The sequence below is a fragment of the Myotis nattereri genome (assembly GCF_964212035.1).
Source record: "Myotis nattereri genome assembly, chromosome: 3".
Classification (NCBI taxonomy): domain Eukaryota; kingdom Metazoa; phylum Chordata; class Mammalia; order Chiroptera; family Vespertilionidae; genus Myotis; species Myotis nattereri.
Window position 1 is genome coordinate 131,078,148 of NC_138077.1, and position 16,182 is coordinate 131,094,329.

A 16,182-nucleotide genomic window follows, 5' to 3' on the forward strand; every position below is an offset into this window, starting at 1 on the left:
GTACCCTGCTTGGAGCAATCAGCAAGTCACGGCTTGTGGCTCCCTCTGCTGGGCTGGGTGTCTGCAAAGGACCAAGATGTGCATGCACCAGGGTCTGCTTTTCCTAGCGCCAGGCCCAGGAGATCAGGCACACACTCTCTTATTTCTTATTTTACACTTTTATCTTTACTAGTAATTCTTTTTTAAGTTATTGCTATTTTTTCTAATTTTGTAAGCTAACTGGTCAAATTCAGCATATTTTCAGTGTTCCTTGATTTTTTTTATAAGTGGATCAAGTGTATACTTTTCCTCAGATCTAGTCTGGCTGAATTTGACAAGTTTTAATACAGAGGTTTATCATTGTTCATTTCTAAGGGGCGTCTTTCATTTTTTATTTTGACTTTTCTTTTGGGAAGGTTTTGATTACTTAGCCTTCGTATTCATTATTGGTCTGTTTAGATTTTCTATTTCTTTCTGACTTAGTCTTGGAAGGTGTCTAGACATGTTTCCAGGAATTTATCCATTCTGTCTAGGTTGTCTAATTTGTTGGCATACAGTTATTCATATAGATGCCTTTCTTATTCTTCTTTTCCTTGTTTATTCCTGTTCCACTAGACTAGACCCTCAGATAATAACACACGTATTGAACACAATTATATGTGCATCCAGCTTGGAGAGCAGTGCCGACCATTCTGACGCCCTGGCTACCCTAGGCCCCTCCTCCCAGCCATGGTCTCATACTCTAACCTTTGCTTTCAGATTATTAGATTTCATCTTTGCTCTTGTGTATTATCTGTGTTGCTTCCCCAATTAATAGTTCTGTCGTAACGTAATAGTGTTTGAGAAGAAAGGTTCTAATAGTAAGACTATCTGGGCTCAACTTCCAGCTTTGCTGCCCACTGAAATCTTAGTCTTCATTCCCTCCTCTGAAAAAGGAAGAAACAGTAGTTTTCTAGGTATCATGAAACGTAAATGAGAGAGAAAACAGAGTGTCTCTAATGGCCAGATCTGTCTCCCGAAGAGATTGGGGTTGGGGGTGGCGGGGCTGTTATTTAGGGCAGGAAAGGGGTCTTTTGAAAAATTTTTAAAGCCTCTTTGGCTGTGACCTCCTCTTTGTACAGGTGAGTCCCATGATCACTCTTGATTGCAGCGTGCTGTTGGGGAACAGTGGACTATTATTTAGTGATAAACAGAAATGAGATATCAAGCCAAGAAAAGACATGGAGGAAACTTAAATGTATATTAAGTGAAAGAAGCCAACTACACGGTATTGTGGATAAAGAGAAACTATAAAGACAAATAAAAGGATCAGTGGTTGCCAGAGGTTTGAGTTGGGGTGGGGGCGGGGGGGAAGGATGATGGGTAGAGCACCAGGGCAGTGAAACTGTTCTGTATAGTACTATAATGATGGATACATGTCATTATACATTTTTGTCAAAACCCATAGAATATACCACACAAAGCATTCACCCTAATGTAAGCTATGGGCTTTAGTTAATAATGTATCAATATTGGTTCATCAGTTATAACAAATGTCACATACTAATGCAAGATGTTAATAGGGGAAATTTGAGGAGGGGGTGATGAGGGAGTATATATGGAAACTGTACTTTCCAATCAATTTTTTTATAAACTTAAAACTGCTAAAAAAAAAAACCCCAACCTCACAGCTAACTAATTATAACATTAAATAAGCCTCAAAATATAAGTATAAAGTTTAAAAATGTAAAGAAAAGACACTAGTTAATCATATTAATTTTAATATCTCTTAAGAGTTTAAACAGTCTCAGCAAAATAATTTTTTAGCTTTGAGACAGTAATTAAAACTGTACAAATATATATAACCATTACCACCAACATAAATTATTCTTTAGATTTTAATATTTTTCAACAAGGAGAGCTGAGTCTTCTGTATAAAAATACCGTATTATTACTATAATGTGCCTTTGGATAATGTTCACAAGATGATATAGATTATGTTAATATTTACTACAAAGTCATAAAATTATTAGCAGTTGATAACATGACTCTTTTAAAAGAATATACAGTACTAATATCCAGTCCATAAAATGGCAGGTTTAAATAAAGTTGTCATAAGTTCAAAATGTCTATTTTAAAAACCAATTTAGAAATAAAACTAAGACAAAAAATGGACTAAGTGAAATCACTGCTATAGCAGCAGCTGAATGCATTTGCTCTGAGTTAGTGCTGAGTCAATGATCAGCAGTGAGTTTTCTTTGGGGAACCAGCTGACATCCTATCACCCTTATGTCCAATAGGAACACAGAAACAAACATATTTTGAAAGTCTGATGAACACACATCACAGTTTTACGAACTTTCTTGACGTGAACATGGGAGAATCTTGACTTGGTTCATTTGGGAGTCATCAAGCCATTGGGTTTGATAGTTACTACGAATTCATAGCAATTGTATTGGTCAAAATTAAACAATAGGCTCTTTTCCCACTAAAATCAGATGGCATAATTTTGAAATCTCTATGTTAAAGATAAATTTATTTCTAAGAAATACATGCTGCTCAAGATTGGCATTATCATTGCTTCTGTAATTTCAAAGTAGACAAACAAATGATAAGTTACATGTTCCTGCCATTGCTGAAGTGGTAGAGCAGAGCCTTGGCCAAGTAAGAACTAAGTGACAGCCCACAACACTACCTGATTGCTATAAAAACAAAAACACAAAAACCTCTGAGGCCAAAGGATGAAATATTAAGTAGTTTAGGCAAATGGACAACACACGAAAACTAAACACTTCTGGATGCATTTTTAAAAAAGCTTCTCGTACTTAGTATCTATTAATTTGTATATCAAGTACTGGATACTTTGGCAAATAGTTTATTCAATACTTTGTAAAGTCCTACCCATATATCAGTCCTACCCATATATGGGCAACAAAGCCAAGAAAATGCATTTCATTTTTAGGAAAGAAAATAGGAGATGAATTTTGCTCTTCAAAGTACCACTATTACATAGTTCTTCCGGAAGTCAGTAGAAGTAGACATCTGTAGACACTTCCCAGGGTCAGAGGACTCTGGGGCAGTGCTATGGGGCTTCACAGCAGGCTCCTACCGGTGGCCTCCGTACTTGGCCACCCAGTCTGTCCTCCCATGCACTGAGGGAACTGGCTGTGCACGGTTCACAATATTGATGTTCTTGGCTGTAGGATTGTAAGTAGGTCCTGAAAATTGCCCCCGACCAGTTGTGTTCCAGGTATATTCTGAAAGAAATCAGAATCAGAAATTAGAATGTTTTATTTGATAATTAAATTCAAAATAAAGCAATCATCCTCTCATTTTGTGGGGAAATTTTGAATTTATCTTTTTAAAAAATATATATTTTTATTGATTTCAGAGAGGAAGGGAGAGGGAGAGAGAGATGGAAACACCAATGATGAGAGAGAATCATTGATTGGCTGCCTCCTGCATGCCCCCTACTGGGGATCGAGCCCACAACCCAGGCATGTACCCTTGACCGGAATCGAACCCACGACCCTTCAGGCGGCAGGTCGATGCTCTATCCACTGAGCCAAGCCAGCTATGGCTGAATTTATTGTTGAAAGATTAATTTGGTGGTCTCTAAGGGTTTTTTTAAATATTAAAACTAGAAATTCTAGTGTAGTATTTTGTTGACACCAGTTGGAATTTTCAGTAGCTTCAGAGCTATTTCTCCTGGTTTACAGTTCTGATACTGCTGCTCTTTCTGACTTGAGTTGCGACTGCCCATCACGTTTAGATAGGGAACACCCAACTAAGATGACCAAGTTCAAGTTCAATGAGCAGTATGCATAGTGTTAGTGGCTTCATAAAACTGCATTGTGGTAACATCTAAGAAATCTTCAAACACAGTATGACAGAAAATGTATTCAGAATTGTGAATCCTGTAAAGTACTGGCTTCGTGCACCTACAAGTAGATTTCTTTTTAAACATTAAAATGTAGTTTTTAGAGTCAAACGTAATTTTTTATTGGCAAAAGGATGGATGTTAACAGAATCCCTCTAAAAGGTGAGCCATTCCTAGGGTTCCAAACCTTTCATCACAAGGTTTGTTATACATTTGGCTGAGTGAAATTTTATATTGTTTAATATTTGTTATCTGAACAATTTGTTAAAATTGCTTGAATATCTCAAATGACAAAGCAGTAAGTCACTTTACAGCAGGGGTCCTCAAACTTTTTAAACAGGGGGCCAGTTCACTGTCCCTCAGACCGTTGAAGGGCCGGACTATAGTTTAAAAAAAACTATGAACAAATTCCTATGCGCACTGCACATATCTTATTTTGAAATAAAAAAACAAAACAGGAACAAATACAATATTTGTATTTGCATGTGGCCCGTGGGCCGTAGTTTGAGGATCCCTGCTTTACAGAAACTTCAGTATCTTCAGTCCCTCCTTCACCCCCTCACTTCAAACTGCAAGCTAGGTAGGTGTCAGGTATTCTCTCTAAGGAGGGTTGTTTGATCTTTCCATTTGGGATTTAAATATCTTTTCACACTGTGTGGCTGCTGTCATTTTGGATTAAACTCTGAGTCAATTTTGAAGGGAGTCTGACCATCTTGTATACCTAACATAAATAGGTATGCTCTACCTGTGTGGTGTCCCTGGTTTTTCTTTATTTCACTGTAACACTGGGAATGTAGGAGGAACTTATGGGAGCATGTGGGTCCTGATGTGCTGCTAACAGTTTAAAGGGAACAAAACATTAAGTGAGGAACCACCCTGGTGACAATCACTGTCTGTTGTGTAGACTGGTTGGGACAGAGAGTCCAAGAGCCCTCCCCTTGGTGGTTGGACAGATCATTTCATCCTACTCTTAACTCATTTTTAAAATCCTCACAGGCGAAGCCAATAAAAGTGACCTCACAAAGGCAGGGACAAGGCATCTAGAAGGCAGTTAAATACATCCTGGTGTCCGGGCCAGCCCTTTAGTTCGGACCCCTAACACAGATGAGCATCAGTCTGTTCATTCAGCGAGCTGGTACCCCCAGCAGAGGAGAGAGCGAGCTGAGGGGATGGGAGTGGAGGGAGGAGGGAAAGAGAGGCCATGAGCCCAGGTGATTCAGAGAAGGGGAATGGGGACCCATTCTTAAGTTAACACTGGTGGAAAGTCAGGGGTTGGGGAGTGAAAATTGGACAAGCTTTTTCCCAGGTCCTGACAGCCAAAGTTGGGTCCTCAATGCATTTGAAGGAAACTGTGTCCAGGTGGAGATTTGTAAAACCTTCAAAAAAGGAATCATTTTGCCAAGAAGGCAAATGCTGACATTTAGGATTCCTTTCTGAGAAGTAATAGTTTTAGGACTCAAGTACCTTTGGTCAAGAACTAGTCACCGACAAAGGAGGCCAGATCACACGACAGGGCAAGAAATGTTTCTTGTGCCTTAGCTGGACCATGCTCTGCGTGGCACCCCTCCCAGCAGGGGCAGTCAGTCCCCTAATCCTTGCTGTGCATTTACTTTAAAAACTGCAGGTGTCCTATTAAGGGCATTTCACTTCCTGTACACAATGTCTGCTGAAGGAAAAGGTGGCTGCCTCTAGTCAAGGATTTAACCAGTGCCACTACTATATAACTTTTAGCAAGATTAAAAAAACCCTCTAAAATGGAGATCATACAGGGTAGGGGAAAGTAGGTTTACAGTTGTTTGTATGGAAAATAATACAAGAATAAATAATATAAGAATAAATTCTGTGCTTTTTGTACTCATGACTATAAACCTACTTTTGCCCCACCCTGTAGTAACTTCTGTAACGGAGTCATTGGGAGGGTTAAATGAGTTGATGTATATAGAGCTCTTAGAACAGGGCCCTACAGGGCGGCTCTATATGAAAGAAGTCACCCCTCAAGTCTGTGTTACTGTCAAGGCAGGGGGTGAGGAGGTTTTAGCAGGATTTGTGATGAGAGATTACATGGGAGGAAGAAAGAAATTTGACTTTTTTTCCTCTCAAAATTTGAGAGTAAGGAAGAGAAACAGCAGAAAAGGAGACTGAGAGAGGAGGGAAATAGTTGAGTAAACATGGTAATGACCTGTTTGTTTTCCCGGGGAAACTGTGACACAGGTGGGAGGGCTGGAGGACACAGCTTACAGAACAGTGTTTCCTAAGGATCTGCACTGACCACTTGAGAATGATTAGTATTTACTTCTTTTTGTCCCTTTCCTCCTATCACCACCTGTAGGAAAATCTGATAAGCGGAGTAAATGAAGAGATGAAAAGTTACGAGGAAGCATTTACTTTAAAAATGAAAACAGGAATATGCATGCTAATCTGACAGAATAATTCATAAAAAGCTCTTCAACATCTTATAAAGTATGTTTAAAAAGACCCATTTTCACCCTCTAAAAGCAGGTACTCAGGTAACAAAATTAATTGAAACATTATGACTTTTTGCTTTTACATTAAAAATTGCTACTGCCTGGCCAGTGTTGCTCAATGGTTGAGCATTGACCTGTGAACCAGGAGGTCATGGTTCGATTCCTGGTCAGGGTACATGCCCAGGTTTCAGGCTCAATTCCCAGTAGGTGGCATGCAAAAGGCAGCAGAATAATAATTCTCTCTCATTAATATGCTTCTTTCCTCTCTGAAATCAATAAAAATATCCTTAAAAAAATTTGCTACTAAGCCATGGCTAATAGGTTGGCTTAAAAATTTGAGGCTTCATAAAAATTACTGCTTTATATAAGATGTTTACATATTTTGTTTCAGCCGAGAGGTAATGAGGCAGTTCTTTCCACAGCTAAGGTAACCGAGTACTGTTTAAGCAGCTGTGATAAGAAATAAAAAAATTACAAAAGTTCAATGCTTTTTACAATTTTAGCTCCAATAGTGTAAACTTTTAAGATTGGCAACTCCTACTGGAGTTTTCATGTAAGATCCTGGTTAGGATAGGATGTGAGAATACTTTTGGAGTCGACTTTTAAACTAAACTACAACTAGTATCTTACCAAACTTCTGATTATCCACCTTAGTGTTTATTTTAGGTGCTTTAAATCGGATACCTACTTTAGATGACCATAATTTAGAGAACATTCCTAGTCAAATCTGGTCAGCGCAGTACAAAATCATCACCCCAATTTCATGAGCGATCCCTGACTGTGGCTGTCACATGCCACACCACCGCAGAGCAGGCGACCTGGCAAGTCATACACCACAGGCTGGAGGGACACCCTCTCGCCACCCGCAAAGCGAAAGCCACTGAAAGCTCTGCCACAGTTCAGTTCCGTGCTCCCAAATGGGACCACAGAGGAGGCCTGTGAACGGATACGTAACAGACGCTCGGCATTCATTAAGCTTCCACGCTGCCTGGTCCTGGGCGGGCGGCTCTGAAAAATGCATCTTCTCATGTCTCATGATGCAGCACAGCACACTCTTTGGAATCAGACAGTTTCTATCCGGCTCCACCAGTTACAAGCTGTGTGACCTCAGGTGAATTACTTAATGTCAATTCCCCGGTCTGTGAAAGATCTGCCACCAGGTCCTTATGAGGGCTGCATGGTACAGTCTGTGCATCTGGCTGAGTAACCACTTAATTAGAGGGAGCTCTTATGTACTGGACGCTCAAACCACGGCTTTGGGAGAAAAACAGGACATTTTGCCAAGAACAATTAAAACTGTTGTTAATAAGGTGAGACCAGACTAAACGTCTTCACTTGGGAAAAGTGACGGCGGGAACATTGGAAAGCTCGTGTCTGAGCGTAACCCTCACACACACACCTGAAGCCGTTCTTACCTGGAGCCGCTGTGCTGAGAGGCGCTAGGTGTATCCTCTGGCCAGCTGACCCCACTTCTTTCTTGAGAAAGGAAGGAACGTATCCTGACTGACCATAAGTAGCGTAACTTCCAGGATTTCCTAGTGACGTGTCATAAAGTTTCACTGTCAGAAGGCGAATATTTTACAGCACCAGAGAGTGTAACTTTGAATACTACCCCTACTAATTCTACAGTCTATCTTTGAGCATCTGCTAGATTCCAGCACAGCACTATGGTTTAACATATTCCTATTCAGTCCATATAACAACCCTCTTAGATGCATATTATTATCCACACCCGCGGCTCTTAGACTTTGCCGAAGTTCTCGCAGCTGACAAGTGACCAAGCTAAAATCTTAACCAGAGGCTGAGTTCCCCTGAACATACCAGGTTTTTAGGCTCCAGTTCCTAACATGGGGATGTCTCCGGCCAGAAGCCCCCTCCCTGCGGTGCCCTGTGCTCCTCTTCATTTCGTAAAATCTCTGTGATAGTGAACTATTCTCAGGGTTGTTGTAGGGACTGAATGAGATGCATGCAAAACACTGAGCACAGAATCTGTGTTCAGCAAGTGTCAGCTGTCCTCCTCCTCCTCATCATCACTATTAGTGAATGACCAATCGAGGGGCAGCACAGGGATGGGTTGAATGGGGAAAATCTAAGGCAGGAGACCAGTTAGGAAGGCACTGCTAGAACTGAAGGGGAGGTTATGAAGGTCTGAACTAACGCAGTCAGAGGGGACGGAGAGGCAACTGAGTGGGTGTATAGGGTGGAAGGGGAAGAGAGAAATAGAAATGTCTGACATGTCGGTGACTAAGGCCAACAATATGAAGAGAATCAGGTGTTAGGGAAGATAAGGGGCCTGTGGGGTATTCAAGTCACAGAGATGGAGCAGGTGGGAGGTTTGGAGTGACCAGGTAAGGCGGTCATGGGGCTGCGGGCCTGGAAGAGTCAGAAGGATTGCAAGACGAGCCAAGACCCAGGGTAGAACCCCAGGGAGCACCAGCATTGGGGAAGGAAGGGACCCGGTGGAGGAGAGAGAATAAAAAGGTAGATGGTAGGAAGAGCAGGCTCTAAAAATTCAAGAGAACACAGCGTGTGAAGACAGGCGTTACAGACGAGGTGCAGAGGTCTGGAGGGGCAGCACTGCCCAGCGGATCTGGCCACCAGGATAATGGCAGGACCTGGCGGGAGCTGCTGCAGGAGCCTGAGGGTAAAAACTCCAGGGAGCTGAGCAACCTGGGAATATGAGGGAAAATGAACACAGGTGCTCTTTTAAGGAGCAAAGCCGTGCAGGAGAGGAGACCTGGCAGAGGAGAGGTGAGACGGTGCTCACAGCTTTGGGGGCTTCAGAGACCTGTTCATGTGGTACTACCACGGGAGCACGCTTTACATGGTGTGATCTGTTCACCGGTCTGGACTCTGACCTTCCGTGTCCCTGATGTCTGCCACGGGGCTGTGCACAGTAGGCTCGCAATAAGTGTTTGCTCTTGAACCAGCAAATGTCATAAAACAATGCTACTTCTCAGACCCTAAAGGATTTTACACAGTAAAATCAGTTGATACAATTTTTAACAATACTGAATTTGGCATAAGCACCGCAGTCTTATTGGACCCTTCTTTTCCCGCCAGTACTCATTTTAAATCACTTCAAAAGGCTTTTTGAAAGGAAGTTCAAGGCAGTGGTCACATTTAGTAGCAACTTCAGAACATCTCTCTTGCTCTTATCCTCATCACCAGAGCAAACACTTATTAAACACTGTTTGACAAAAATCCTAGGAATGGCGATATAATAACACCTGGGTAAATACTATTTCCTCCATTTTATAGATGGGGAAACTGATTTAGGGACCCTACGTAACCCGTCCAAAATGGCAAGGCTGGTAACAGAATGGGGGGTGTCGGACTCTAAAAGCCACACACGGAACGTCCTACAAGGCTTCTGCCTATTGGAGGAAGAAGTTGCTCAGGAAAAATGTGTAGAAAATGACCTAAAGAGAAGTCTTCTTAAATTATTTTGGCTTATCACGTGAAGTACCTTTTGAGCTGCCAATTTTCAGGTTGGAGCCAACTGTCAGCACTGTTTAAAGCAGCAACACGACTCTACAAAATGCACCATCTCTATTAACCTGGGCAACCTTTTCTTTTTAATGATTGTTAATGCTTAAGAAATAAGTTTCAAAACTTTAAAAAAGCCGAAACCGGTTTGGCTCAGTGGATAGAGCGTCGGCCTGTGGACTGAAAGGTCCCAGGTTCGATTCCGGTCAAGGGCATGTACCTGGGTTGCGGGCACATCCCCAGTGGGAGATGTGCAGGAGGCAGCTGATCGATGTTTCTCTCTCATCGATGTTTCTAACTCTCTATCTCTCTCCCTTCCTCTCTGTAAAAAATCAATAAAATATATTAAAAAAAAAACTTTAAAAAATGCAGGAATATCTATTACAAAGTTAGAGAATATCTTTTTCAGTAGACTTACTTAATTTGTATAAATTGTCATAATTTAAGAAGACAAGCATAGAGCTTCAGAGCCCCAACTACTGCAGAGGGGTGTTCCTGATGTGGAATGTGCCCCTTCTCCACCTGCTCTGGCTCCGAGAACAGGAGATCTTGCCCTTCACAGTAGCCTTTTATGACAAGATTTGGGGTAAATGTTGAGAAGGAAATTGAACAAGAGGTTCAAAGAACAAGTTGCACTCATCTATAATGCCCAGAATTTACCTTGTAGGTCCTCTAATTTCTCAGGAAAACTTTCATTGCATGATAGTTTTTCAATTGGTTTAATTATGCTTTCTTCTACAGAGAAGGCAGATGGAAAGAAAGAATAATAAGGAAAATGTTTTAAGAAAAGTAGAGAAAAATGGATTAGATGATTAATGAAAAGATCCATAAAGAACCCTTACTATGAAAAAATCTCATGTGTTATCACAGCTTTCATTTGATGGCAAAGTTGCAGTGCTGTCATTTGCACTGATTTGTATTTAAGTGGTTGGTTCAATAAACAGTATTTTTTTTTAAACTGAGAAAAAGGAAGTAAATTACAGTGCTGCAATGTTGACACCTGAGCACATATTAAATGGGTAACCGGAATCTTCAAAGTGTCTGGAAAATTTTAAAATGCCCAAAGTGAGTTGATGTCGTATCAGAACTACTGAATTGCTACACAGTGATTCCCAAACTTTTTGATCCAGAACCACCTACTTTTTAAAAAAAGAATTCTTTACTTCTTCACACACTTTAGGTTGATATCTAAAATTTTTCACCCTAAGTTTTAGTTTCAAAAGATGTAATTTATGGCATATTATAATTATATAGACATTTAAAAATAAAACTATTACATCTCTTTAAATATAACCAAAGGAGTCTAAATATCATAGTGATTTTTATGCCTACCAATACTGACTTAAGAAACATGAACAGGTTTTAGTTCTAAAAGTTGGAAATTTCACAATAATCCCTTTTTTCTCTAGAGTTTTACTTTCATTCATAACTCCCAAATTTTACCCAAATAATTATTTTAGGCTTAAGAGTCTTTAAGTTGTAAATTGAAATCTTTAAAAATTTGCTTGTAACCATAAGCATATTAAAATACTTTTTTCTGTACTAAGTTAGTTTTAATGCTTTACTGTATATAATTAATCAAAAAGACGAATATCTAAATTTTGATTACTATACATGAAAAGTAACTTTGGGGGAAATTAATCTATTAACTTCCCCCCAAATTAAAAGAGAAATATGGGACCTTTTTCAAGTCTTCATGTATCCACAAATGAATACTACTTATTGCTAAAATCAGACAGCATTCAATATCAATTCTATTGGTTTTTTAATTTTATTTTGTGGGATGGAAGTCCTAAAAAACCATGTTATTGTAAACCAACAGTTGGGAACGGAAGGTGTTTTGTTACAGCTTTATCACTGTAGTCTTTGAATTTATTAAAGTTATAGAGTCTATAATATAGAGTCTATAATATAGACCAACAGTCATACTGTGATCTCATAAAAAGTGACTTTTACTTATCTGTTAGCTAGTGACTCACTTAGGTTCGCCTTCAATTTTTTGAAAGTTAAGCACTGGAAACACGTGACTTAACAAGGCTTTGTTCCCCAATCATGTTCTCAGTACTGACACCCTTACATCAAACTATCCCTGCTTGCACAGCCACCCCAGATATTTTTACGCTTTGGGGAAATAGGAAACACACCATAGCAGACAGTGAGCAGTCTTCTTTCCTTTTGTAAAGTAGGAGAACAGAAACACTTGCTCAGGCAGATCCATTTTAGGAAAGAATCCATATGGAAGGTGAGATCTGGAAAAGGATTCCCCTAAAACTACCTGTGCTCACGCACCAGGTGGGAACCCTTCGTGTTCCCCCAAGGGGATCTCGGTTGGAAGGAGGCGGCTGCAATATATTTAAAAGTAAAAATCTGCAGAAGAAAAACAATGAAAATTTATACTTTAAATGTATTCTTGCTTTACCTGCGTTACTCCTTTTGAAAGCAAGTTCTGCCCCAATGGGTCCCAATGACTTAGGAAATAATTGATTACTCCAAGTGTATGGATTTATATCCTTTCCACTGGCTATCAAGGACACGTTCTTAGGATTTACACCTTAGAAGAACAAAATAGTCATTTCAAAGTTTAGAGTGTGATCATAAACTTGAAGGAAAAATACATTATACATACAAACAAAGATTAGAAACAACTTGGGGGAAGAGAATGGAAATAACTTTTGTTTACAGTATAGCAAATACTTGCTTTTTTCTGAATCTTAACGTGATCCTAAACCCTAATAAGCACAATCCCCTGAAATCCTCACAGTGTGTTTCATAAACATAAGGTATTTTCTCAAACAAAATAATTAAACGTTGGATATTTTTTTACTAAAATGTCTGGTAAAAATTACAGTGGTACAAAAATTTTCTTCAAAAAGATATTTCCCAGTCATCACTTATTGTGTGTGCTCTGTGCCAGACCTTTGAGGACCACTGTGTGGCTGGGAAGACAGACACGTGGCCAAGAACGCTGGGAGCCTGGAAGTTCAGAGTAGAGGTGTAAAGATCTGTCTGTGAAGCTTGCTTGTATATTAGGAAAAAATCTAAACAGTTAAACTATTTCTGATTTTCTGAAATCTGAAATGTGGAGTCAACCTTAGGCTTTGGTACCAGTGATCAAAAGATGTTATTTTAACCCACTTTTAAGAGATTGAAATCGTCTTGACTTGCTCTCTTTTTATTGACAATTAAATTGGACAATTAAGTAGGAGGCACTGCGACATCACACAGTCGAAGGCTCTGGGTCACACCTGTGGCGTGTCCTTTAGCTAGCTGCTAGCACAATAGGAATCCTCACTGAGGACTGCCAGTCCTGCAGGAAGTTAGCAACTGTCTCCAGGCAGTCTGAGCTTTTGCTTTTCACAAAGGGAATTCCTCAGCAGGGTTTCACGTTTATGAGATATATAATTGCAGCCTTGTTTTGAAGCCAGAAACAAGCCTGCTTTTCTGTACCCAGCTTCCAGATGACCTATCATCCGTTTTCTAAGGAAAACACTCCATCAGGTAAATAATTTTCCTTTCTTATAAGATGTAGCTCCTTATGGATTTTGATTTCTAACAGAACACCTACAAATAGAACTACAGTAGGCTATATTACCTGATAATAAAGAAAATACACTAGGTAGCAATTACTCATTAAAAACATTTTTACAATAAAAAATCTTTATTCAAAAACAAAGTGCAAACCCTTTCTAAACCTTTTCCTGTTTCATTCTTTTCTCTCCTCAATTACTGACTACAGGAGTGGATTCTTATTGGATTCCTAGAACTGAAATTTATATTGTTACCTAAAAGGTAAACAGAAAAAATACGTCACGCATCAATCTCTTGCTACCAGTCTAGTCTCAACCTCTTCTCTCATCTTCCTTACCCCTCCCAAACAAGCTTCTGGGAAGTGAAGACTCCCTTCTGGAGGCTGAGGTGTGGAAAGCAAACCTTCCTTAGATGAACCAAGTGGTCTGCTTATTACATTCAGAAAGCTGTAAATGACGATGCCCATGACAGCACAAAAGAAAAAGACCATCTCTTCCTCCTGCTGGACTAAAGATTATCTGTATAGATCATCAGTGATTTAAAAATTGATGCCCTTTGGACTTAATTGAATTTTAAACCTTTTAAAGTGGATTTTGAAAAGAAAATCCTACAACATAAACTCCCCACCATCTAGATCTTTCTCCTAAGCTCCAGATTAATACACCCAATTGTCTACTAGATACATCAACTCAGATGTTTAACAGGCATCCCAACCTTAACCCCTGATTCTCTACTTCCACACTCCGGTCCTCTTTTAAGCTTCCCTTTCTCGGTTAAAATCACCACCATCAGTTGCCAAGTCAAAAACCCAGAAGCCAACACTAACTCCTTCCATTCTTTACCATTAACCATCTAATCTACCAGCAAATCTATCAGTTTCACTACTGAAATACATCTAGATTTTACCCAGTTCTCTATCTGCTTTTACAATTATGGAACACACCATTATCCTCGCTATCCAGACATATACAATAGCGTCTTGACCAACCTCCTTGCCTGTCCTGAGCCTCTAGCACAGTGGTTCCCAACCTTTTTTGGCCATGCCCCACCTAAGCATCTCTAAAATCCTGATGCCCTCCCGGTGACATATAGTTCTTATTATTCAAAAAGTGAACTCCCATTCACGTGGAGGAAGCCAAAAAGGCCATTAACTTGGTCTAAACAAATTTCCAAAAACATGAAAGAGAAGAATAAAAGAACAAAAGGACAGTTGAAGTACTGAGGAAAAAATCACTAAGAAATTGTTTAAAAAATAATATGAAATGATATGAAAAAATAGCAAATAAAGTTCCAAAACATATAACAGAGAACTGAAATGCATAAATATGTCACAATATATATTTATATACTCTATATGAAGCCGCTAGAACAATGATGGCGAACCTATGACATGCGTGTCAGAGGTGACACGCGAACTCATTTTTTTGGTTGATTTTTCTTTGTTAAATGGCATTTAAATATATAAAATAAATATCAAAAATATACATCTTTGTTTTACTATGGTTGCAAATATCAAAAAATTTCTATATGTGACACGGCACCAGAGTTAAGTTAGGGTTTTTCAAAATGCTGACACACCAAGCTCAAACGTTCGCCATCACTGCCCTAGAACCATAAGAATACAAAAAATTCACTGTTAATAACTTATTCTCAAATTGCCCCCCTTAAAAATCAAATTGCCCCCCTGTGGGAACCACTGCTCTATCATGTTCTACTCAGCAGCCCAAATAATCTTTCAAAAGCATAAATCAGATCATTAAGGAAACAGTATAAACATCCTACATTTTCTAAAAAGCTGTAATGGGGTGTAAGCATTGTTTTAATAACATGTAGCATTTCCTAAAGGCATAGCTTTGCTGGGAGAAGGGTGCTATTTTTTTGAGTCATATTCTTCATCTTGAGTTACGGCTGCCAGGCAGTTCTAGGGCAGTCTTCACAGAAGCAGGAGGCCCAGAAAAGCACTTGGTAGCAAGTACTGACATGGCTGAGGCAGCAAAGAGCATGTGATTGTATTATTTCACAGGTGCCCTTTCTAGAAAGATTCCAAGACACATGAGCCTGACTTATCTATATTGTTGTTAGCAGTAAACATTTTATTTTCTCTACTTACCTGGAAGGTACCTTGATTGTTTTAAGTAGTACTGTTTAGCTGTTGAAGCCGTTGTTAATTTGGAATCAGATTTTAGGGAAATAGTAGCAGGTACGCTCTTGTTTTCCACTGCTGAGTGGTTGGAGCCTGAGGGTACTGACTCTGGAAGCCTTGGGAGTCAACATAAGGCAGCATTACAGAGGGAAGAGTGAGAAGATGACACTATTTCTCACCCACCCTTGCAAACGTTTTCAATACAGTCAAGGTGACCTCACAAATGGTGTCCATCAGAGTCTTTTTGCTGATAGGAACACTAACTGACAACCTTTACCCCCAATAAATATTAGGCAGTGCATAGAATTATTTCTAATACTAGACATTACGTGACAGAAAGCTTTCTAACTGAGCACCAAATTGCCTGTGTATATGTTTCTTCTTTCCCTACCATTGCTATAGTTGTGGGTTTATAATGTCGAAGACATGTGGAAAGGGAAGGCAATCATAGCCATGTCAACTGTCTATACTAAAGTAGATAATGTATAAAGTAAGCTTTCTGGGACTCCGTTGGAGACTGACACTGACTTGGCTGCCCTCTGAACTGCTGGCCACCCCAGCCCACTTTAGGAGAACCTTAGACACAGGCAGGCCCCTCATTAGAAACAGTGCCACCCATTTCTGATGTCTTTCCCTTCCCCATAGTCCACTGTAGTTACACCAATTGCTGAAATTCTAGTAATTTTCAACATGGTTACTTTAAAAAGACTTTCCTCTCC

General features: G+C 39.7%; 1 protein-coding gene across 5 annotated transcripts in view; it reads right to left on the reverse strand.

Moving 5' to 3' along the window:
* Positions 1 to 3,063: 3,063 nt before the first annotated feature.
* MAK (male germ cell associated kinase) overlaps positions 3,064 to 16,182 on the reverse strand; it is a gene marked incomplete at both ends in the record, with an annotated part of 49,643 nt that continues 36,524 nt past the window's right edge. For 2 of the 5 annotated variants that reach the window (XM_081088087.1, XM_081088088.1), the window contains 3 exons: positions 3,064 to 3,215; positions 12,212 to 12,343; positions 15,431 to 15,579. In XM_081088087.1, coding sequence (XP_080944213.1) covers positions 3,064 to 3,215; positions 12,212 to 12,343; positions 15,431 to 15,579 — 433 coding nt within the window. Of the gene's footprint in view, positions 3,216 to 7,718; positions 7,863 to 10,452; positions 10,528 to 12,211; positions 12,344 to 15,430; positions 15,580 to 16,182 lie in introns of all 5 variants that reach the window. The other 3 variants (XM_081088084.1, XM_081088086.1, XM_081088085.1) reach the window with 3 other exon arrangements.